Source organism: Thalassophryne amazonica, chromosome 12 (assembly GCF_902500255.1).
Source record: "Thalassophryne amazonica chromosome 12, fThaAma1.1, whole genome shotgun sequence".
NCBI lineage: Eukaryota > Metazoa > Chordata > Actinopteri > Batrachoidiformes > Batrachoididae > Thalassophryne > Thalassophryne amazonica.
In genome coordinates, this window is record NC_047114.1 from 27,403,525 (window position 1) to 27,429,222 (window position 25,698).

Consider the following 25,698-nt stretch of genomic DNA (forward strand, 5'->3'; position numbering starts at 1 on the left):
GGATGAAGACTTGCTCCAGAGCACTCTTGACCTCGACTGGGGCGACGGTTCTTCTTTCAGCAGGACAATGACCCTAAGCACACAGCCAAGATATCAAAGGAACGGCTTCAGGACAACTCTGTGGATGTCCTTGAGTGGCCCAGCCAGAGCCCAGACCTGACTCTGATTGAACATCTCTGGAGAGATCTGAAAATGGCTGTGCACTGATACTCTCCATCCAACCTGATGGAGCTTGAGAGGTGCTGCAAAGAGGAATGAGCAAAACTGTCCAAAGATAGGTGCACCAAGCTTGTGGCATCATATTCTAGAAGACCTGGCGCTGTAATTGGGGTCAAAGGTGCATCAGCAAAGTATTGAGCAAAGGGTGTGAATACTTTTGTACATATGATTCCTTAGTTTTTTTTTTATTCATTTGCAAAAATTTCATAAAAGCTTTTTCCATGTTATCATTATGGGGTGTTGTGAGTAGAATTGTGAGGGGGAAAAAGAATTTACTCCATTTTGGAATAAGACTGTAACATAAAATGTAAAAAACAAAGTGAAATGCTGTGAATACTTTCCATACGCGTTGTAAAAGCAAATACTGTGTTTAACATAAACACATATAAAATCTAGGTTTTCTTCTGAGCACTGAATTACCGCATAGTTCTGAATAAAAAACAGCCGTGATTATAAGAGGACTTCCCTTTTTCAAAACATATTTTTGGAAAAAGACCTTCAGAAGACCAAAATTTTTGTTTTGTTTATAAAGGCAATGCTGTTATTTGAAAATAATGTAAATAAAAGCACATTTTATGGCCATCTCATTTGTTTTTTCAACCACATACTGACAGCACTGTCACTTTTAGGACCACAGTAAGCTTTTCTGACCGTCAGCATTTTGGGAAAAAAATCATCTTCAAACATTATACTCTCATGTCATATTTCTTGGCTGCTAGAGAATTGTTTGATGGCTGCTGCATAGCTTAAAGCTTGCATCATAATTTCTCCTCAGGTGCTAGTTAACTTACCAAACCTTACTGACACTTTCTGTTCAGGATGATCACTGTGTCTCTCCACCGTGCAGCTACTTAGAGGAGTGGATTGCTGCGCTGCTGGTCAACACAATCATTTCACAAGTATTTGGTACGACCTACACTTGTGGACATATTTGACATGTTAAAGTCTAAAACCTGAATATAAGACAAGCTCCTTTTTTCAAATGTATTTCTAAGGGGAAAAAAAAACCTTCATGTTTAGAACAATATGGTAGTCTAGTACTTTCAGGACCAAGATGCAATTATTTCACCCCAAGCATTCACTTTGTATTTGGTAATGAAGTACTCTCATAAAACTATCAGCAATGTTATTTTATTATAACCACTCTGTCAGCATCACACTGGCTTATTATATCAGTTCAAGAGTTTCCCATTCAATCGGATGCAATATGAATCCAAAGCAAGTAGCCGTTTAAGTTAATCATATTTCATAAAGGTAATTCTGCACAGAACATATTTTATGATGATGAGTAAATTCAGATACCATTTCTTGAATAACTCATTTTGCATCTTGTAGTTGTCACTTTACTAGAAACATTTAATACACATCAACTGACAAAGTGTCTAATCACCACATACTGTCATTTTGCAAGTATGACACGATAAAGCACAAAAAAGTGAAGCAGAAGCCGAGTGCATATTTGCACGAGTCCATTCATCTGCATATTCTGTCCACTCCTCACTCATGATCCTGCTTTAACTTGGAGCACCAGTGGCCATCTACATCTTGGGAATGGCTCTGTTTGAAGCAGCTCATAACTTACCAGCGACCTTGAGAACACAACAGTTGCCACAAAGGGGCCTTTGCTTGGTTCAGTGATAAAACTCCTTGTTGGTTATTTTTCCAAGTTTACTGATGTGAAGTGCCTGAAGGGTGTCAATCATTGAAACAGTCTTCTCTGTTTCTGTCTTGCTGCTGTCTTTTTTGGACATGTTAGGCTCCCAAAGAAAGAATTCATGGAGGAGAGTATTGATGGTGTCAGGACACTCCATCATGACCATGTGACTTCCATCCTCAATGACCTTCAGGAATGCAAACAGAAGGATCTAGAAAGACAGATATTTCATATTAGATGTAACAAACTATAAGCCATTTAGAGAGTCCATAGGTCTGCCAGGATGCAATATTCTGTTTGGCAATGTTATCCACAACTATAAGGAACATGTTCATGGTTCATGAAATAGAGCAATAGCTCCACCTGCTGGACATTTACCATTCATGCTGGGACAATGGAATTTCACCAAGAGCTCTAGTATTTATAGATCTTTGCAACATCACGAGGTGCATAGTCATTCATAGTCAGGGTCCAGACACCAAGAAACTAGCACAATTCTAAAGGGGTTTTAGGCTTCTGTGGCTGTGATTTGCATTTGTATTGGATCAAAACTAAGAACAAGCCATTAAATGACTTCCTGGATTTGGTCATCAGAAGTGTATCTGTATGCAGTGAAAGTGTTGGAAATCTAGGGGAGGTGATGGACTCATGGTTAGGGTGCTGGGCTTGAGACCATAGGATACTCGGTTCAAATCCCAGTCTGACCGAAAAATCACTAAGGGCCCTTGGGCAAGGTCCTTAATTCCCTAGTTGCTCCTGGTGTGTAGTGGGCACCTTACATGGCAGCAGCCTCACATTGGGGTGAATGTGAGGCATTGATGTGTAAAGCGCTTTGAGCGATGCAGATAGAAAAGCGCTATAAGCGCAGTCCATTTACCATTTAAGGAGGAGTCTGGTGAGGGAAGTCACCAAGATACCCAGACAAGTGTGAAGTAGTTATAGTTCTGTGACATGTTTGACACTGCCAAGATAAGTGAATGCCCTTACAGTTAAATGGTAAAGAATGTGTAGCAGATCTGAGTGGAAATGTGTTGACAAGCAAGGCCAGTCTATTGAGAAAGTGAAGGGAGAACTTTGAGGAGCTGAATAACAATGAAAATGAGAATGAGAGAGGGTTGGGAAAAAGATGGATGATGTGAAGAGAGTAAATCAGGAAGTGCAGTTGATTAGTAAGGATAAAGTGAGATCAGCTATGAAAAGGATGAAGACTGTAAAGGCAGTTGATCTAGATGATGTTCCAGTGGACGCATAGAAATGTTTAGCAGAGACGGCAGCAGAGTTTCTTGCCAGATTGTTTAATAAAATCTTGGAAAGTGAGAGGATGTCTGAGAAGTGGAGATGAAGTGTGCTGGTTCAGATTTTTAAGAACAAGGGTGGTTTGCAGAGCTGCAGTAACTACAGAGGCATAAGCCACAGCATGAAGTTATGGGGGAGAGTAGAAAAGAGGTGAAGATCTGTGAGCAGCAATACGGTTTCAAGCCAATAAAGAGGAATACCGATGATGCAACATTTGTTCTGAGAGTACTGATGGAGAAGTGTAGAGGAGGCCAGAAGAAGCTGCATTGTGAGTTTGTTGACTTAGATCAAGCTTACGACAGGGTGCCAAGAGAAGAGTTGTGGTATTCTATGAGGAAGTCTGCAGTGGCAGAGAAGTATGTGAGTGTAGTGCAGGACATGTACAAGGATAAGCCTCCTTGACACTTGCACAAATTTGATCCCCACACTGCCACGCATCATCATCACGGATCATGCCCATGCATCCCGCTTTGTCCCACCATGCTGTAAAATACAGCAAGCCTGTGCCATAAAATTTCATAGCCAATGACGCATTTGGTCTCAGAACTTGGCTGAAGAAATCATTCCCTCATCACTACCAGAATCACAGACAAATGATCTACAGCTACAGGTTGTCTCGTGCTTGTTGTGTGGTGGAGAATGCATTTGGAATCTTCTCTCAAAGGTAATTATTTAGATATTGTAATGGATTGGTAAAACAGTTGCATTTTCATTCCTTCTTATTAGTTAGGTAATGTACGAGGTCTATTAGAAAAGTATCCGACCTTATTATTTTTTCAAAAACCATATGGATTTGAATCACGTGTGATTGCGTCAGACAAGCTTGAACCCTCGTGCGCATGCGTGAGTTTTTCCACGCCTGTCGGTTGCGTCATTCGCCTGTGAGCAGGCTTTGAGTGAGGAGTGGTCCACCCCCTTGGCGGATTTTCATTGTCAGGAAATGGCGGAATGATTTGGGCTTTTTTTCCATCAGAACTTTTTCAGAAACTGTTGCTTTGCTTTGCTGTTGCGTTGCTTTGCGCCATGCGGCACCGCCGCGACGCGCGGAATTCCTCTGCACGTCTGTCTCAATGTGCCAAAAAAGTGCTGATGTCCACGTCTTTTCACAATTCCTGTGCTTGTCAGACGACGTCCTGGATAAAACACAGCGTCCAGTTTGGAAATGAACGGCACATTCCACTGTTACAGGAGTTTTTGTCATGGAAAGAGGAGCAGAGGCTTCGCGCGTCGCGGCAGTGCCGCATGCCGCACAGCAACACCATGATGAAGCCTCACGGGACATGTTCTGGCATGTCCAGGCACATCCACAATTTCTCGGATAATCACTCGATGGAAAAACCACCGACAGCTGTCTGAACGCCATTTCAAAGCCGTCCTGTGAGACCAAAACGGAGGTGGTTTTGTCTCACTTCATCAGCGAATCCATAGTGACGCGCGAAGCCTCCGCTCGGCTTTCCATGACAAAATCTCTTGTTAAAAGTGAAATCTGACGGAAAATGGTTGATGTCCAGCTCTTGTGATAACTGTTGTGTGGGCTGCCTGAAGTGCGGGCTTCAGGCACGAGAGGGCGCTGCCACCTACAGGATCATCTGCATCTCACCTGGGATAAAAGCAGGATGACACCTCCACCACATCGCCGAGATATCGACTTCTGCGAGAGGTAACATTCTCAGCCTTAATCTGTGCTGTACTGCACTGTGTGTTTCTGATCTTTGTACAGGAGGTTTCAGCCGTTTGTGTCAGCAGGAAGCTGAGCTGGTCGGTAACGACAGGGTGACGGATTGCACCCTTCACGATCAGTGAGACAAGTGACTGTTCAGGTTCTGTAAAAGACTGTGTTCATATTTTCGGAGGTGGAGGTGGAATTCCCACCATTATTGTTACGGGGTGTACACACACCCACACTTGACTGTTTTTGTTCTCCGCCAGCAGTACCAGATCCGACACGCTGAGACGGTGGCCACCTGGGGACTTCGGGACTTGGCGGCTCCAGTATCCCTCGGGTTCGGTGGTGGTGGAAATCGTGTGGTTCCGGTTCGTCTCCAGACGGGCGTCTCCTATCGTCGAGCCTGCCCACACGACACCTTCATTAATTGACTTGTATTCATTCTGTAATCTGCTGTGTGTGGTTGTGACATTCACAACAGTAAAGTGTTCTAATTTAACTCCCTCTATTGTCCGTTCATTTACGCCCCCTGTTGTGGGTCCGTGTCACTACACTTTCCCAACAGGATATCTCGGCCAGCGTCATGGACTCCGAGGGGCGTCACCCAGCTGTTGAATGACCAATGGGAGAGCAGGGAGCGCAGGCATCTGCAGGAGGCGTGATTGGTGAGCTGTAGCACATTCTCACCACCTTTACGGCTCGGTTGGATCAAATGACCGAGCAAAACATCCTCCTGAACCGCAGGGTGGAGGCTCTCTCCGCGCAGGTGGCGGCGAGCGCTCAGGGCGCTGCTGCAGCTCCTCCTCCTGCCGACCCTGTGCAGGATATGAATGTTCCAGTGGTGGTTCAACAACCCCTCCCACCATCCCCTGAAGCATACATAAGCCCTCCTGAGCCATACGGAGGTTGTGTGGAGACGTGCGTGGACTTTCTCATGCAGTGTTCGCTCGTCTTCGCACAGCGTCCCATCATGTACGCGTCAGATGCTAGTAAAATAGCTTATGTGATTAATCTGCTTCGGGGAGAGGCACGCGCTTGGGCTACGGCGCTTTGGGATCAAAATTCACGGCTCCTTCACACATACACTGGGTTTGTGAGGGAGTTCAAGACTGTGTTTGATCACCCTAACAGGGGAGAGACCGCTTCAACTGTGCTGCTGTCAATGAGACAGGGACGCCGGAGCGCAGCCGCTTATGCAGTCGACTTCCGCATCGCGGCTGCGAGGTCCGGCTGGAATAACGCTGCGCTCCGCGCCGCCTTCGTAAACAGACTGTCATCGGTCCTGAAGGAGCACCTGGTGGCCAAGGATGAACCGCGGGAATTAGATGGGCTTATCGATCTTGTTATACGGTTAGACAATCGGTTGGAAGAACGCCGTCGGGAACGAGACGAAGGGCGTGGCTGGGCGCGCGCCGTCCCTCTTCCTTCCGGGTCAGAAAAAGGTCCGCCCTTCCCACGCTCCCTGGCCTCTATGTCCCGTGTGGCGACAGCTCCCCCTGCTGACGAAGCTATGGACACGAGCAGGGCCACATTCAGACCACCGAATAGACAGAGGAGGCTTCCCCGCGGGGCGTGTTTTGTTTGCGGTTCAGTGGAGCACCAATTGAGTAATTGCCCCGAACGGTTCAACACCAACGCCCGCCCCTAGAAACTGGGCTTAGGGTGGGCCAAGAAATTCACGTGGGACACACACACATTTCCACATGGCTCCCAGTTACAATCCTTAGCGGGGATTTAACCCTTCAGGCCCCAGCACTGGTAGACACAGGGTCAGAAGGGAATCTGCTAGACAGCAGATGGGCCAGGGAGGTAGGGCTCCCTCTGGTGGCGCTTCCTTCGCCATTGCAGGTGCGAGCACTAGATGGCACCCTACTCCCTTTAATCACACACAGGACACTACCAGTAACTCTGGTAGTGTCAGGGAATCATAGGGAGGAGATTGAGTTTTTTGTGACTCCCTCTACCTCCCGTGTGATTCTGGGGTTCCCCTGGATGCTAAAACACAATCCCCGGATTGATTGGCCATCCGGGATGGTGGTACAGTGGAGCGAGACCTGCCATCGGGTGTGTTTGGGATCCTAGGTTCCTCCCGGTTCCCAGGCTAAGGAACAGGTCAAAGTTCCCCCCAATCTATCGGCGGTGCCGGTTGAATACCACGATCTTGCTGACGTTTTTAGCAAGGATCGGGCACTCACCCTTCCCCCGCACTGCCGTTTTGACTTCTGGATCACTTACCGCCCCGGGACCAAAAACCAGAGGTCAGATGCCCTGTCCCGGGTGCATGAACATGAAGTCAAGACCGAGCTGTCAGATCCACCGGAACCCATCTTACCGGAGTCCACTATCGTGGCTACCCTTACCTGGGACGTGGAGAAGACCATCCGGGAGGCCCTGGCACGGAGCCCGGATCCCGGAACAGGACCGAGAAACAGACTGTACGTCCCACCAGAAGCCAGAGCTGCCGTCCTGGACTTCTGTCACGGGTCCAAGCTCTCCTGCCACCCAGGGGTGCGTAGGACCGTGGCAGTGGTCCGGCAGCGCTTCTGGTGGGCGTCTCTGGAGGCTGACGTCCGGGCTTATATCCAGGCCTGCACCACCTGCGCCAGGGGCAAGGCGGACCACCAGAAGGCACAGCGACTCCTGCAGCCACTTCCTGTGCCTCATCACCCCTGGTCCCACATCGGTCTGGATTTTGTCACGGGCCTCCCGCCGTCCCGGGGGCACACCACCATCCTCACGATAGTGGACCGGTTCTCCAAGGCGGCCCACTTTGTGGCCCTCCCGAAGCTCCCATCGGCCCAGGAGACAGCGGATCTCCTGGTCCACCATGTCGTCCGGCTGCATGGGATACCTACAGACATCGTTTCGGATCGCGGTCCCCAGTTCTCCTCGCAGGTGTGGAGGAGTTTCTGCCGGGAACTGGGGGCCACCGTGAGCCTCTTGTCTGGGTATCACCCTCAGACTAACAGACAGGCCAAACGGGCCAATCAAGAGTTGGAGCAGGCCCTGCGTTGTACAACATCCGCACACCCGACGGCTTGGAGTGAACACCTGGCCTGGATCGAGTACGCGCATAACAGCCAAGTATCCTCTGCCACCGGCCTCTCCCCGTTTGAGGTGTGTCTTGGGTACCAACCCCCTTTGTTTCCTGTGGTGGAGGGAGAGGTCGGTGTGCCCTCGGTCCAGGCCCACCTGCGGAGATGCCGTCGGGTGTGGCGCACCGCCCGTTCGGCCTTGTTGAGGGCCCGGACGAGGCCAAAAGCCCATGCAGACCGTCGACGGTCCCCGGCCCCCGTATACCAGCCCGGGCAGGAGGTATGGCTATCAACCAAGGACATACCTCTCCAAGTGGCTTCCCTGAAGTTGAAAGACCGTTACATAGGGCCGTTCCGCATCCTCAAGGTCCTCAGTCCCACCGCAGTGAGGCTCCAACTCCCGGCCTCACTGCGGATCCATCCAGTCTTTCACGTCTCCAGGTTGAAACCACATCACACCTCACCCCTCTGTGCACCCGGTCCGGCGCCGCCTCCTGCCCGTATTATCGACGGGGAGCCGGCTTGGACAGTACGCCGGCTCTTGGACGTCCGTCGAATGGGCCGGGGCTTTCAGTATTTGGTGGACTGGGAAGGGTATGGACCCGAAGAACGCTCCTGGGTGAAGAGGAGCTTCATCCTGGACCCGGCCCTCCTGGCCGATTTTTACCGACGCCACCCGGACAAGCCTGGTCGGGCGCCAGGAGGCGCCCGTTGAGGGGGGGGTCCTGTTGTGTGGGCCGCCAGAAGAGGAGTTACTGCTGGCCCACCACCAGAGGACGCCCTGCCTGAAGTGCGGGCTTCAGGCACGAGAGGGCGCTGCCGCCTACAGGAACAGCCGAGGTGACAGCTGTCACTCATCAACTATGACAGCTGTTACCGATCATCTGCATCTCACCTGGGATAAAAGCAGGATGACACCTCCACCACATCGCCGAGATATCGACTTCTGCGAGAGGTAACATTCTCAGCCTTAATCTGTGCCGTACTGCACTGTGTGTTTCTGATCTTTGTACAGGAGGTTTCAGTCGTTTGTGTCAGCGGGAAGCTGAACTGGTCGGTAACGACAGGGTGACGGATTGCACCCTTCACGATCAGTGAGACAAGTGACTGTTCAGGTTCTGTAAAAGACTGTGTTCATATTTTCGGAGGTGGAGGTGGAATTCCCACCATTATTGTTACGGGGTGTACACACACCCACACTTGACTGTTTTTGTTCTCCGCCAGCAGTACCAGATCCGACACGCTGAGACGGTGGCCACCTGGGGACTTCGGGACTTGGCGGCTCCAGTATCCCTCGGGTTCGGTGGTGGTGGAAATCGTGTGGTTCCGGTTCGTCTCCAGACGGGCGTCTCCTATCGTCGAGCCTGCCCACACGACACCTTCATTAATTGACTTGTATTCATTCTGTAATCTGCTGTGTGTGGTTGTGACATTCACAACAGTAAAGTGTTCTAATTTAACTCCCTCTATTGTCCGTTCATTTACGCCCCCTGTTGTGGGTCCGTGTCACTACACTTTCCCAACAATAACCAGAGAAAGTGCACACGACGGTCCGGCTCCACAGAGCCATCCGTTTAGAAATGATCCGGTGGTTTGTGGCTCTCGGTGGAGGCACGGAGCGCGGCGCGCCGCGCATCCTTAAAGCTGTAGTAACAGTCCTTATTCTCTGTGAAGCCCGTAAAATTTTCACCGAAAGCCAGATAAATTTTTCGAATGGTTTCCAGCTGCCAGTCTCTGACAGTTTCTGAAAAAATTCTGATGGAAAAAAAGCCCAAATCATTCTGCCATTTCCTGACAATGAAAATCCGCCGAGGGGGCTGGACCACTCCTCACTCAAAGCCTGCTCACAGGCGAATGACGCAACCGACAGGCGTGGAAAAACTCACGCATGCGCACAAGGGTTCAAGCTTGTCTGACGCAATCACACGTGATTCAAATCCATATGGTTTTTGAAAAAAATAATAAGGTCGGATACTTTTCTAATAGACCTCGTATCTGCAAAGCTATGTTTATTATAGATGTAACATCTCTTCAAAATCTAATTTCAGGTTCAGATGCCCTGCCACGCATTGACACACATTTGACACAGTGTTCATGACTAGTTCATGCAAGCGGCATGAAATTTATACATGCCAGAAATTTTGAACATTTCAAAATTTTCTTTGTGAAAGACTCGGCTCTGAGCGCTTTCACATATGCAGTGGTGATGGACAGGTTGATGGACAAGATCAGACAGTAGTCTCCATGGATTATGATGTTTCTGGATGACATTGTGATCTGTACTGAGAATAGATTACAGATTGAGATTAGCCTGGAAAAGTGAACATATGCTTTGGAGAGAAGAGGAATGAAAGTCAGCAGGCGCAAGATGGAGTACGTGTGTGAATGAGGGGGAGCTTGATGAAATAGTGAAATTGCAAACAGAGGTGGTGAATACAGATGGCTGTAAATACTGTCCAAAGTAATGGAAACCCACCAAGAAACTGAACATTCTTTGAACGTTCATTGAATGTTTGCATGAGAACGTTCGCAAACATGGCATGAACATTGCACGAACATCATATGAACAAAGAACAAAGACAGGTAGTGTTTGCATACAAACATTCAATGAACAATATACAAACATTCACAAATGTTCACAAACATCATATAAACAGTTGAAGCAGAACATTAAATGAACATTTGTAGAATGTTCGAATGCCAGCATTACCTGTCCTCATTCTTTGTTCATGTGATGTTCATGTAATGTTCTTGCTCAATGACCTTCAATTTTTGTGACTGTTCCTGTTGAGAACTTAAAAAAGTAAAAGTAATGGAAAGTGTGGTAGTGAAGAAGAGACTGGCAGGAGGGATATGTGGTAGAAGGGTATCTGCAAGGGTGAGTTGAAAAGTTTATAAAATAGTAATGAGCCCAGCTATGTCGTACGGCTTAGAGCAGTGGTGTCCAAAACATTCCAAGACAGAATAATAAGACCAAATGGATGGTTCTTGGTCCAGTGAGACATCAGCATCAGTTTGATCAGTTAACGCTTAACTTAGACTCATGTGTCATCATTACACTGACAAAGTGAGGAACCTTGAGGTGATTTTTGACCCCATTTGTCCTTTTATATTATGACTGCTGCTTTTTATCTTGTCTATGGCTGATGCAGAGACTCTGATCCATGCATTTGTTTCCTCTAGATTGGACTACTGCAATGCTGTATTTTCTGGTTTACCACAGTCCAGCATTAGGGGTCTCCAATTAGTTAAAAATGCTGCTGCCAGACTCTCGACAGGAAGTAGAAAGTCTGACCACCCATTTACATTACACCCATTTTGGCATCTCTTCAATGGCTTCCTGTGTCTTTGAGGTCGGACTTTAAGGTTCTGCTATTAACCTATAAAATTATTCACGGACTAGCACCTCCCTACTTAGCTAACCTAATCAAACCCTACATACCGGCCCAGGCTCTGCGTTCTCAGGGTGCAAAACTACTTTGTGTTCCTAGGCTGAATATAAAGTCTGTGGGCCACAGAGGTTTCTCTTATCATGCACCTGTTTTGTGGAATGATCACCCTGTGTCAATTAAACAGTCAGATTCTGCAGAAACTGCAGAAACCTTCAAGACGAGACTTAAGACACATCTATTTTCCCTCTCGTATGGCTAGCATACTGGCATAGTATGGTACTGTGCTTCCTATCCTTTTAAAGTCATTTTATTTGCAATGGAACAGGGTGTCGACCTCAACTTTATCTAAATTCTGGGTCTGTTAGGGAATCTTAGGGCTTGCAGCCGGTAATCACCTTAGTAATTTCTCTGTTTTCCTGTCGACTTACTGCTGATGAATTACACCTTAGGTGTACGGTTTTTTTTCCAGTTGATTCTGCATTTTTTCTCTCTGTCCGAGATACGAACGACAGCACATGGGATTGCAGGATTGATGGATCCAAACCGCAAGGGGCTGGAATGATCCTGAGATAAAAGACCTGACACAGGTGCTGCATGCTGCAGTCTGCATTCAGGGGTGACCCTGTCATGGGGGCAGGCCTACAGACTGCGTGAGGAATGCTGGATGACTCCTGCCTTTCCTTTTGAGTGACAAGACTGGACAGGATTAGGAATGAACATAGGGACGGTGTGGGTCAGAGAATTGAAAGGTGAGACCGAGGTGATTTGGATATGTGCAGAGCAGGAACTCATGGTATATACGGAGAAAGATGTTGTGAATGGAGCCACCAGGTGGGAGGAAAAGAGCGAGGCCAAAGAGGAGGTTTATGGATGTCCTGATGGAGGGTATTCAGGTGGTTGATGTGACAGAGGAAGATGCAGCAGACAGAGTGAGAAGGAAACGAATGAGCTGTTGTGGTGACCCCTAATGGGAGCAGCCAAAAGTAGAAGAAAAGAACAAAGATCAAATAGGCAGTTTTGTATAATGATTGTGCACATACCTCTGCCATGCGCTGGTCCTCTTCCAGGGGGACAAACTTGTCGCACATGCCATGAACCAGAAGGATGGGCACAGTCAGCTCTGCATGGTAGACCTCATCCCCCTCAGGCCAGTACTGACCACTCATCATGGCACGCAACACAAACGGGGACACATTGAAGGCATTGCCCTGCTTCAGCAGCTGCTTTTCTTTGGCACCCTGACGGGCAAATCCGGCTCTGAGGTTAATGGGAAAAGAGAACTGTTAGCAACATACAAGTGAAACATATAGAATAAAAACCAGAACTGTGTGAGTGTTGTGACTTTGTAACGGAAGGTGTGTGGAGTGTTGCTGTGTGTGTCAGTTTTGAGAACACACAAAGCAGATCTTACTTGAGGAAGCTCCAAGCCAGGCAAGGAGACAGACAGTGAAGGACACAAGACGGCAGCTGGAAGATGGAGCACAGGCTTGGTTCCAGAGCTGTGGGACCTCCTCCATTAATCAGAACCACTTTGTGTACCAGGTCTGGATATTCGTGGGCAAGGAAGGTGCAAAACGATACTCTAAGGGTGACATAAAGGGCTGTTACATCATGGTAAAAACAGATGCAACCAATAAATAAAATCCTGAGTAAAATCTGGTTACCCAGAGACCTCTTCTAGACACCATCAATGATGAATAAATACAGCTGAGTGTTTTTGGTCTAATTTGACCAAACTTTGAGAGAAGACTAAGGGACAGCCAAGGACAAAGTGATTGACCTTGCTTAACCCTGAATGGTCAAACTTATTCAAATCATCTATTTTGAGGAACAGACTAAAGATAGAACTAAAACCAAGAGAAAACACTAATATGAAGCTATAGGACATCTTTCTATGATATGACGTTTGACACTGGGTGGCCTGTTTGTTCAAACTAATTTAAAATAGCTATTTCGAGGAATTAGTTCCAACAAAGCCCATGGTTACTATGAAACACTAATATCCATTCATTTATCACCTTTCCGTTAGTCACATGACCTTTGGTGGCTTTGAAAGGTCAAAGTTATTTTGGTTGTCTATTTTTAGGAACTGGCTACAGATATAACTAAGGCCACTATAAACCAGTAATCTGAAGTTATATATCATTTTTCTGTTGGGTCCATGACCTTTGATACTGGGTGGCCTTGTTAGTTCAAACTCATTTAGAATACCTATTTACAGAAATTAGTTATTGGTACGTCTATGGTTGCTATAAATCATTAATGTGCTAATATTAATAGGTCACATAACCGCTGTCCTTTGATAGCCTTGAACGGTCAAATTAATTTGAAATGTTTTTGAAAAACCCGTTAAAAGGTACAAATAAGGCTACCACAAATCACTAATATGAAGCCATATATAACCTTTCTAATCATCAGATGACCTTTGACATTGAGTGACTTGAAAGGTCAAACTGATTTAGGATGGTTATTTCAACAAATTGTTTGAACATACAACTATGGTTCCTCACTCACTCATCTTCAATCGCTTACTCCAACTAAGGGTTGCAGGGGGCTGGAGCCTATCCCAAGGAGTTATAGGGCATGAGGCGGGGTACACCCTGGATGCACAGGGCCACATGTAGACAAACAAACACATTCACACCCGCATGCACACCTATGGACAATTTAAAGTTTTCAGTCCACCTAACCTGCATGTCTTTGAATGTGGGAGGAAGCCGAAGAACCTGGAGGGAACCCACGCAACCACGAGGAGAACATGCAAACTCCACACAGAAAGGCTGCAGGTGGGAATCGATTCCATGACTTTCTTGCTGTGAGGCAACAGTGCTAACAACTAAGCCATGCTGCCATTATGGTTCCTATAAAGCACTAATATGAGGTCATATATCAATTTTCTCTTGGTCACATGATCTTTGACACTGGGTGACCTTGAAAGGTCAAACTCAAGACCATAAATGTTTAACTCAAACAGTTTGGATGAAATATGGTGGGAAGCTTGTGTGTTAGTCAAGGGTAAAGTGGATCCATTTTTGAAAGAAATGATTAACCCTCTGGGGCCGACGCCGTCATATACAATGGCTCAGACCAAGCTAAATTATAAATAACTTTTGAATATGAGATAGAAACTTGTTTTTTTGTTTTGTTTTGTTTTTTTTGCTGAAAAGTTAACTCCGTGGACTTTTGAGCCAGCCATCGGCCGTCTTTGTACTCCTCATGGAAGCTGTGTGATGACGTGCGCAATGTGAGAGTCCATTCAGAATTGGTTCACCATCACATGGTTTTCCAAAATCCAATCCGAAGGCAGATTTACCTCACGTGAAAAGCCAAAGATCGTTTTCAGGAGTGATATGTTACTAGTTGGCCCGTTTGAATAGCTCCCTGGGTGCTCCAATGAGTACATGCTATTAGTCCTTACTCCGTACGCCCTGCGCCATTACGCACAGCGATCAGTGAAAGCAGGAGCACACGGAGAGCCTCTGATGACAATCTCATGTGTTCAAACAAAGAGTGTGTAACTATCAGGATTGCTCCACTAGTTTGCATGTGAATGTTACTGGATAACTCTGTTGCTTTCTCTGCGTAAAGTACTGTTTACCATATCAATGGACAACAAAATGCATAGACCATTTTGTATATATTGTTCAAAATGTGCATTTGTGTTTATTCTTTGAACCTTTTTGTTGCACAGCATTTCACACAAGAGTTAAAATTACCTTTATAAAGTGTCATATTATAGTTTGCTGTGTGTTTTGAATAAATGTGTGTGGAAAATTATTTTTCGCTTTATTTTTTCCTTGCCTATTTTTGATTGTAAACCTTTATTACACTTATAAAACACAACAAAAACATATATATTCTGAAAGCACAGGTTGTCCTGAAAAAAGAGACATAAAACTTGATTGTGGGATGCAGGGAGAACTGTTAACAGCAATAATAAAACATTTATGCCAGGCGAGTGAACTGTCCAAAAAATGCCCTCGGACCCCAGAGGGTTAAATGTCAAGGCCACAAAGAACCAAATATTACTGAATCAAATTGGAATAATTTGCATGAATCAATGTCAAACATGTAAAAGTGCGGGTCTATACTCTGTGTGTGAAACCTTTCTAGCTGACAAACTGGAACTCTGGCAAATCTTCACTCACCCATATGAGTGGCCAATGAGAATGTTGCGCCGACGAGCATATCTCTTAAAGATGGTTCGTAGATCTTCAGCTAGAGCATAAAAAGAGTAAGCAGCTGCAATCTGCGGGGCACTGCTTTCGCCGTGCCCTGCCAAGTCCGGAGCAATGATCTCGTAGCCCAATCCAGAGAAGAATTCCAGTTGACTGCTCCAAATATCCAGAGAGCCTCCCACACCATGCACGAAGAAGAGTGCTACATCTGAGTGGGACCCTTTGCAGCTGGAGATCACCCTCTTTGTGTCCATTAGCACTGCACGCTTGGGCTTGCAGCGACGGCGACGATGAGGTGGAGCAGGCTTCTGCTCCCCAGGTGGTGGAGAGACTGATGAATGAACAGGGTTGGGGTCTGGAGAAGAATCCATTTCTTTGTAGTCACCCAGATGAACTTCTAAAGTGCTACAAGGCTCCAGATCTCCATCTTGACACTGGAGGATCTCTGAGTGCAAGACATCACCAAGATTCTCAATTACTAGCTGGCCGTTTCGGTAGACTGTGATCTTTCTCTTGCAGTGGACACTACTGCCAGTAGAAAAATCCTCTGGAGAGCCAACATCACCACTGCTGCCATTGTTCTTCTGTTTGTCTGCTGGGTGCTCTTCTGTTGCTGCTGACGGACGCTCAGGAATGATATGCCGCACTCGAAGGACTCTTCCAGGCTTCACTTCCACAAACTCAAAGCCATCTGAAGGTTCTGATGACTCCAGAGGCAACACCAGCCTGGCAGGCTTCCCGGTAAGACAGCAAAATATCCCTTCAGTGATAGTGCTGAGCATGATGCTTCCCTGTGTGAACATCAAACAGGAGAAATCATGGAAAACTGCTTAAAGCAAGAACCACTTATACGACTTTAACTTTAAGTAAACCACCCATATTCACCAATTTTCTCCTACTTTGAGTTTTTTTTTTCATGTAGTTGTCTAGACCTGTAGTAGTAGCCAAGCTTGTAATTTCATTTGAATTTTGTTGAGATTAGTAAAACTATGCATTTTTGGAAAATGCATACAGTAGTCAATCATAAAAGGATGATTCGATTTTCCCAGAATTCACCATGGCGACGATCTTGAATTTAAAAAAATGATGGCTTAAAATGTCTTTTTTTCAATATCTTGGCTTCTAAAAACCTAGGATCTTGATACCAGTGGCTAAATTCACATTTTCAGTGCCAGTGTTTCCTGTGATGCTAATTGCAAACTTTGACATGTGGGCAAAGTCACTTGAAAATCCAAGATCGTTGCCCAATAATGCAGCATTGCCAATTGTTTATTGTTGTAATTAGCACCACTAGATTCCTTGGCACAGAAAATGTGCATTTAGCCACTGGAATCAAGGTTGTACATCATCTAGAAGCCAGGACTACAATTTTAAGCTGCCATTTTTACAAAAAATGGCAAACATTCCAAAGAAAGCTAGTGCTGGAGCAGAGTGAACCTGACTATAGGAGTTGTGTGCCATTCATCTGTCATCATCTAAACCTACATCTTCAGTGATTTATTGTATATTTCATGATTCTGAAGCAGTCACAGTTTGAAAAAATTCACATAATTGACATTCAATCATTATCTAAACCTGTTAATTCAAATTTAGGGTCATGAGGGGTCCAAAATGTTTGGTTGATCTGTCTGTTTGTTCCCCTACTCCTCCAAAATCCTTTCTCCAATTTCCATCAATCTTCATATGTGGAAAAAAAATTAACTCCTGGACTACCCTGAAAGGATTTGTTTTTGGCAAAGGACAAGCCCATTGGGGACAAAGGTCAAAATTATGATTTTTCACTATAATGTCCATCAAATATGGCCCGGGCGGTATCGTCCTTACCGAATGTCAATCAATAAGGCTATGGACTTAGGATCAATGGTCAATATAGTTTGCACCCAAACGTGGTGCATAAATCGAGATGGGTCCTGGAATTGCCCGGGTGGGGTCAACTTTAACAAAGATTAATAAGTGGGGCCGATAACATGTCTGCCTGTCTGTTTGTTGGCCTACTCCTCCCAGGTAGTTCCCCAAATTTTTAATAAACTTGGTTTGTCAATAAATGCTGTCCATAAAATTGCTGAGGAATTAATTTTGGCAAAGGTAAAGAAATTTGATTTTCAACCCAATTTGAACCAAATATGACACACTTTGGTGGATTCCAGAATTTCTTTACAAAATCAGCCAGAGGTCAATAATTTTGGGTGAAAGTCATGATTACATGTCAAATTGTTGTAGCCCTTAATGTCTTCATCTGCACGGGTACAGTCACTTGCCCAGTTCCGGATCATTGCCGGTTCTGGATCACTGCTGTAGTATTTGCGCCGCCGTTTCTCGTAATCAATGTGAATAAGCTAATACTTGGTACCAATGGAAAGACTGATGTTTTGTCTACAAACGACCACAAGCTCGGCTGGATCCAGCCATCCTTGTGATCAGCAGAGGAATCAAAACATCCCGGTGTCTGTGGTGTGCGCGCTTTTTCTCACTCACTCATTCCTGCAGGTTTTAAAGTAATGATCTCTAAGACGTAGCAAAGGTGAGTTAGCCATTTGGTGTTTTTGGTTCTAGAGTGGGAAAATACTTACTTGGGTAGAAAATGTCAGTGTGTTATGTCTTGCTGTTTAATTGCTGCTCGCATTTATCTCCGACGCGAAAATTTGCCAGTTGCGGATCACTGAAGCAGCAGCCTCGTGTCTGTAGTTGTGAGTCGTGTACTTTGGGGGTCATCTCAACATCATGAATGGGCATGAATGTGGGGGCGTTTACTTTTTAATTCGGGAGAAATCTCACCTCCACACTTCATTTTTTGCTTGTAAAAGCGTATAACAGTGCCTTTCGAAACAAAGTATATTATCATTTAATAAGTATAATTTGTATCATTTTGTCTTCAAAACACATTCTCGGGCACAGTGTGTATCATTCTGCATTAGAAGGGCTCCAGCCAGATGCCAGGAATGAACCCAAAGTGACACAGAGTGTCGTGATCCAGAACCGGCAAAGTGATCCATTTCCGGCAAATATTTGCACTACACATAATGTGGCTTCACACTTTAAGTAGAAGGGCTACTCCACCCAGACTTTGTCAGCAAGATAACATCCAAATACCCAATACAACAATACACAACAAAGGACATTCAGTTGCATTATGGCTCCGTATAGCGGGGCTTTAAAAAAGGTGATCCGGAACTGGGCAACCGTCTGTACTATTGGGCTAGCACAAATAACGTGAATTAAATTCAGTTTAAATATTGTCTTTCTGTTCATGACTTTTCATTTATCCAGGTATCACAGTTAAGACAAGAAAGAACTTGTGTAAAACTGTCTTTTCAAATAGGTTAAATTTGTGCCACCAAAAATTTACAATTTCCATCAAATCTGAGTAATCCCTGAGTTACAATCCCATCAACACAAATTTGACCATCAAAATCTTTATCATTTTAAGCTCTAATCTCAATGTAAAAACTGTGTCATAGTGTGCAGTTAAATTAACAGTTCAACTGGTGTTGTATTAGTTAGGATGGTTGGAGAGCCGCCTTGGTGGTGGAAGTGCCCTACGAGTTTCTTCTACTGGTTAGGTTCTTTTCAGCAGCATCTGTTTGGTTGTTGATTTGTTAATGCAATAATTAAAACTGATTGATAGAAAAAACATGACTGAAAAGGTTAAAACAGGTTTGCCTAATGAGTGCTACTCTTGTCTCCATTGTGACCATGGATGCTTCATGCTGTTTATTCTGTGCAGATGAACTGTAACAACATGTCTTTATGGATTGCAAATCCCGAATAAATGGTTCGTTTGTAATGATGCAGTCTGCACTGCATCTGTCCTGGTTTACACAAACATCATCAAAACACTGTGTGTGTGTGTGTGTGTGTGTGTGTGTGTGTGTGTGTGTGTGTGTGTGTGTGTGTGTGTGTGTGTGTGTGTGTGTGTGTGTGTGTGTGTGTGTGTGTGTGTGTGTGTGTGTGTGTGTGTGTGTGTGTGTGTGTGTGTGTAAAAGACTGGATGGATCTGAAGGTCAGTGAATCAAGTGGTGTCCAGTTTCACCCTGAAGCCAAATGAACTTTGCGTGACTGTCTAGACTGTGTTTGAGCAACAAATCAATCTATCCATGTATACAGTTTATTTAAAAAAAAAAACAATATTAAATTGAAAAGTATTTTGTTTTTAAATAAGAAAAACAAACAAACTGGCAGCTGAGGTTACCAGAATAATTCTGTTAAAAAATACAGTAAAATATGTAAATGCCTTTACAAAATAAATAAATGTTACAGTGTAAATCCATTGTCATTTCCAAAAACAGCACACTTTAAAAAAATGAACTGCTGTCTAAATGAGAATTGCATGTAACAATTTGCATAATTTTTTAAAAGTTATTTCAACTTTCAACTGAGTTAATGCCACAAGACTTCTCTAGTTAAGTTGAAATAACATTAGTTAAGTTGAAATAACTTTGATTTGAGGATATTCTGCTTAGGAAACACTTAACTGCTTGCACCAGCATTCTGTCACATGGTGTGAATTAGTCTGAAAATGTAGTCAACTGCACAATGGTTTATATATATATATATATAGATATATATATATATATATATATATATATATATATATATATATACACAGTGGTCCCTCGTTTATCGTGCATCAGAGGCAGTGAGAGCAATCGCAGTGATACCGACCGGTGATGCCAACTGGTGCCGTGACCGGCCCGCCTGATAAGGACGCAGAACACAATGTGCTGTTTAAAAAAAAAAAAAAAAAAAGCATGCAAAATTGCATCAGCGAAACTGCGAGGCCGCGAAAGGTGAACCGCGTTATAGCAAGGGACCACTGTACACACAACCTGGTCTCACGGCAAGTCATGATTCAGCAGCACGAAATATACATTAATCTATTGGATCATGATATTGTGACAAAAAGCACCTCATTTTCATTTTCGTCACGGCAGCACAAATTCATTCTAATTCATTCCGTGATGACTACAAGAAATTAAAAATGAAGGGGGGGGGGGGGTGGTCGGGGTGGTTATGGTTAGGGTGGGGGGTAGGAGTAGGGTTAGTAATAGTGAGTTAAAAAAAACCCTGTCACGAAAATTTGACTCATTTCATCACGGGAGCACGAAAAAAAGACTGGGCTGATAAATATATATATATATATATATATATATACATTCTAAACAGACATGATTTTAAAATATGTTAATATGGCAATATGACACACAGAGTTAATTATATTTTCAAAGTCGTTCCTATTGTGTGACAGCACAGTGGAGCAAACAGTAGCTATAAGTGTGCTTGTTTCCCAAGAAAAGTGTCCCGGGTTCAAAGCTACCCAAACTGCTGAAGTTGTGTTAGAAAAGCAAGCTCAACATGTGGATCCATGTCGATTCTCCTGTGGTAGCTCTGAGCAAAATGGGGGCAGCACAACAAAATGTCATTGAATAGAATTCATTAAGAACATCATAGAACCACAACTCCCGAGGCTACAGCTTCCAAGGCCTAGATATTATAGAGTGACCCAATGTGCCAATACCAGGCCTCATCAGCTGTGCTGGAGTGACTGAGTGTCTGGGTATCACATGGATGTCTGGCCTAAATGAGTCATCCATGTTTAGTACGGACTTTGGGGTTTACTGTAACACTATCTAAAAATTTATGTCAGCCAAGCCATCCAGCTGCTGCACCACCATACTACACATCAAAATAATATAAACTTCACTAAATATTGCACCAACAAAATATAAATCCAACTGAAAACCTACAGCTGTTTTGTACAAGTAGGTACAACACAGAGCAGAGTAGCTACCTAAACTCTGTAAGGGAGTTAGAGTATCTCGTCAATAGTTTTACATCCTCTTTGAAGACAACTTTGGATGCTGTAGCTCCTCTGAAAAAGAGAGCTTTAAATCAGAAGTGTCTGACTCCGTGGTATAACTCACAAACTCGTAGCTTAAAGCAGATAACCCGTAAGTTGGAGAGGAAATGGCGTCTCACTAATTTAGAAGATCTTCACTTAGCCTGGAAAAAGAGTTTGTTGCTCTATAAAAAAGCCCTCCGTAAAGCTAGGACATCTTTCTACTCATCACTAATTGAAGAAAATAAGAATAACCTCAGGTTTCTTTTCAGCACTGTAGCTAGGCTGACAAAGAGTCAGAGCTCTATTGAGCTGAGTATTCCATTAACTTTAACTAGTAATGACTTCATGACTTTCTTTGCTAACAAAATTTTGACTATTAGAGAAAAAATTACTCATAACCATCCCAAAGATGTATCGTTATCTTTGGCTGCTTTCAGTGATGCCGGTATTTGGTTAGACTCTTTCTCTCCGGTTGTTCTGTCTGAGTTATTTTCATTGGGTGCTTCGTCCAAACCATCGGCATGTTTATTGGACCCCATTCCTGCCAGGCTGCTCAAGGAAGTCCTACCATTATTTAATGCTTCAATCTTAAATATGATCAATCTATCTTTGTTAGTTGGTTATGTACCACAGGCCTTTAAGGTGGCAGTAATTAAACCATTACTTAAAAAGCCATCACTTGACCCAGCTATCTTAGCTAATTATAGGCCAATTTCCAACCTTCCTTTTCTCTCAAAGATTCTTGAGAGGGTAGTTGTAGAACAGCTAACTGATCACCTGCAGAGGAATGGTCTATTTGAAGAGTTTCAGTCAGGTTTTAGAATTCATCATAGTACAGAAACAGCATTAGTGAAGGTTACAAATGATCTTCTTATGGCTTCGGACAGTGGACTTATCTCTGTGCTTGTTCTGTTGGACCTCAGTGCTGCTTTTGATACTGTTGACCATAAAATTTTATTACAGAGATTAGAGCATGTCATAGGTATTAAAGGCACTGCGCTGCGGTGGTTTGAATCATATTTGTCTAATAGATTACAGTTTGTTCATGTAAATGGGGAATCTTCTTCACAGACTAAAGTTAATTATGGAGTTCCACAAGGTTCTGTGCTAGGACCAATTTTATTCACTTTATACATGCTTCCCTTAGGCAGTATTATTAGACGGTATTGCTTAAATTTTCATTGTTACGCAGATGATACCCAGCTTTATCTATCCATGAAGCCAGAGGATACACACCAATTAGCTAAACTGCAGGATTGTCTTACAGACATAAAGACATGGATGACCTCTAATTTCCTGCTTTTAAACTCAGATAAAACTGAAGTTATTGTACTTGGCCCCACAAATCTTAGAAGCATGGTGTCTAACCAGATCGTTACTCTGGATGGCATTTCCCTGATCTCTAGTAATACTGTGAGAAATCTTGGAGTCATTTTTGATCAGGATATGTCATTCAAAGCGCATATTAAACAAATATGTAGGACTGCTTTTTTGCATTTACGCAATATCTCTAAAATCAGAAAGGTCTTGTCTCAGAGTGATGCTGAAAAACTAATTCATGCATTTATTTCCTCTAGGCTGGACTATTGTAATTCATTATTATCAGGTTGTCCTAAAAGTTCCCTAAAAAGCCTTCAGTTGGTTCAGAATGCTGCAGCTAGAGTACTGACGGGGACTAGAAGGAGAGAGCATATCTCACCCGTGTTGGCCTCTCTTCATTGGCTTCCTGTTAATTCTAGAATAGAATTTAAAATTCTTCTTCTTACTTATAAGGTTTTGAATAATCAGGTCCCATCTTATCTTAGGGACCTCGTAGTACCATATCACCCCAATAGAGCGCTTCGCTCTCAGACTGCGGGCTTACTTGTAGTTCCTAGGGTTTGTAAGAGTAGAATGGGAGGCAGAGCCTTCAGCTTTCAGGCTCCTCTCCTGTGGAACCAGCTCCCAATTCAGATCAGGGAGACAGATACCCTCTCTACTTTTAAGATTAGGCTTAAAACTTTCCTTTTCGCTAAGGCTTATAGTTAGGGCTGGATCGGGTGACCCTGGACCATCCCTTGGTTATGCTGCTTTAGACGTAGATTGTGGGGGGGTTCCCATGATGCACTGTTTCTTTCTCTTTTTGCTCCGTATGCATCACTCTGCATTTAATCATTAGTGATCGATCTCTGCCCCCCTTCACGGCATGTCTTTTTCCTGGTTTTTTCCCTCAGCCCCAACCAGTCTCAGCAGAAGACTGCCCCTCCCTGAGCCTGGTTCTGCTGGAGGTTTCTTCCTGTTAAAAGGGAGTTTTTCCTTCCCACTGTTGCCAAGTGCTTGCTCATAGGGGGTCGTTTTGACCGTTGGGGTTTTTCATAATTATTGTATGGCCTTGCCTTACAATATGGAGCGCCTTGGGGCAACTGTTTGTTGTGATTTGGCGCTATATAAGAAAAAAGTTGATTGATTGATTGATTGATGATGAACTGTGTGTTAGAGGTAGGCGATACCGGGAATTTTGGTATTGATCCGATGCCAAGTAAATACAGGCCCAGTATAGCCGATACCGACACCGATACTTTTTCATATTTAAGCTTCATAGATGCAAAGGATCCAAAAGACCTAGGATAGAATTTCGCCAAACATTATACGTGACAACAAAATACTTTATTATCACAATCAACATTTTTGTTTTAAAAAAATATCACTCAAAACAACTTAAAACAAAATCTCCTGAGGTAGAGGGCTGACAAACCACAATACAAGGGTACGCTGCTCCGTGTTGTGTGACACAGCGCAGCGCTGCTCTTACAGACAGAGAGTAGACTTTGATGAATCTGCGTGCGCAGCAGTCAGTGCATGCGGGAGAGAAAAAAGCTTGAGTATCGATCTTTTTACACGAGGATCATTCAATATCAATACCAGCGTTGGTATCAATATTATCGATATTAGGATCGATCCCCCCACCTCTACTGTGTGTGGGTTGGACAGAGAGGATGGCAGAGGTTCTTTGAGGTCACTTCATGATCTGTTTGACTGACTCTGGCCTTGAGAAGCCGCTGCGCCACAACAACCGCATACAGCAAATCTATGCAGCCCTGCTGTCAGTCAAATCTGTGTCCTTGCAAGCAGGACTTTAAAAATTCTCGAGTGCACCGATCTGCACGTCACAAACCCTGATTACTCAGCCACATCATTGTGAGTCTGGTTTGGTACACAGTGTGCTGCTGCTGCTGGTTCACTGTGGCAGTGTGTCACCGTGCACATGCAGGGTTTTTTTCTTTTTGGCCACAAAATCTTGTGTTGCTAGCGCCTCGCGCAGAAATTTAACCAATCGACATCAATATTCTATAAAGGCTGCGTCGTTTGATTTTCATTAAATAAAAATAAAACACAAATATCCTCTGATTGCATTCATTTGCATAATATATAGCATGCCATGTGGTGGGTTCCTAAATATTTTGAGGCACAGTCGCGCATGTTTGATGATGATGATGATGATGATTGCGTGCTGCGCAATAATGAGACAGCATTATGCAATTAAAATAGACTTAATTCTTACCTGCAGAGTTAGATGATTATGGCAAATGTTGATGACGAATCTGCACCACTGCGGAGACGTCAGTCAAGGGCTCGTTAAAATGTGTGCGGATGAAAACGCTGCATTTATCCTAATTATTTAAATGCGCTGGAGATGCTGCAAAATGAGTGCTGCAAAATTGCAATCCCCATCAGGCGGGTAGCAGAGGATGTAGACGGACCTAAAAGTGTTGCAGACCATGCATCCATTAATGTCCTCTAGTTGCATTTAAGTAAAAACACATCACAGTTTGTTTGTTTGTTTTTCCTCCCCCATCATCCACTGCGCACCAGAGCCAGCCCAGCGTGTTCTTCATCCGCAGCGGCCTCAGCAGCCTCCAGCCAGCATCCTGACAGGCAGTGCACATGGTCAATAGGAGACGAGAAAATCTTCAGCGGCGACCAATCAAGTAGCTGATTTTTCCTGTTGCTAAGACGAAAGGCATCAAGGCATTAGAATGCTGATGCACAGCCTGCGCATTAAGGTGTTTGTTTTTTAAGCTCTGTATTACTTCATATATTGTCTTCTTGTGATTTCACTGTGAAGTTAGTTATAACAATCGATTGCAAATATTTTACTGATCTTCTTCTTTGTCTTTCGGCTGTTCCCGTTAGGGGTCGCCACAGCAGATCAATCGTTTCCATCTCACCCTGTCCTCTGTATCTTCCTCTGTCACACCAACCACCTGCATGTCCTCTCTCAGCACATCCATAAACCTCCTCTTTGGTCTCCCTCTTCTCCTCCTGCCTGGTGGCTCCATCCTCAGCATCCTTCTCCCTATATACCCTGGGTCCCTCCTCTGCACATGTCCAAACCATCTCAATCTTGCCTCTCTGACTTTGTCTCCAGACTGTCCCACC

The 25,698-nt window shown here is 44.4% G+C and overlaps 1 protein-coding gene across 1 annotated transcript; it reads right to left on the reverse strand.

Moving 5' to 3' along the window:
- Positions 1 to 1,335: 1,335 nt before the first annotated feature.
- On the reverse strand, positions 1,336 to 24,862 carry abhd8a (abhydrolase domain containing 8a). The gene is made up of 5 exons (XM_034183326.1): positions 24,821 to 24,862; positions 15,411 to 16,231; positions 12,674 to 12,844; positions 12,303 to 12,519; positions 1,336 to 2,084 (listed from the first exon to the last, which is right to left on the reverse strand). Exons 2-5 carry the CDS (start codon positions 16,220 to 16,222, stop codon positions 1,851 to 1,853), a joined length of 1,434 nt encoding a protein of 477 aa, XP_034039217.1. The 5' UTR covers positions 16,223 to 16,231; positions 24,821 to 24,862; the 3' UTR covers positions 1,336 to 1,850.
- Between the last annotated feature and the right edge of the window lie 836 nt (positions 24,863 to 25,698).

Coding starts and splice junctions, on each gene's coding strand:
- abhd8a (XM_034183326.1), bottom strand. CDS start 16,222: ATGCTCAGCACTATCACTGAAGGGATATTTTGCTGTCTTACCGGGAAG. Junction 12,845..15,410: donor CTCATTGGCCACTCATATGG/GTGAGTGAAGAT, acceptor TGTCACCCTTAG/AGTATCGTTTTGCACCTTCC. Junction 12,520..12,673: donor CTGGCTTGGAGCTTCCTCAA/GTAAGATCTGCT, acceptor CATTAACCTCAG/AGCCGGATTTGCCCGTCAGG.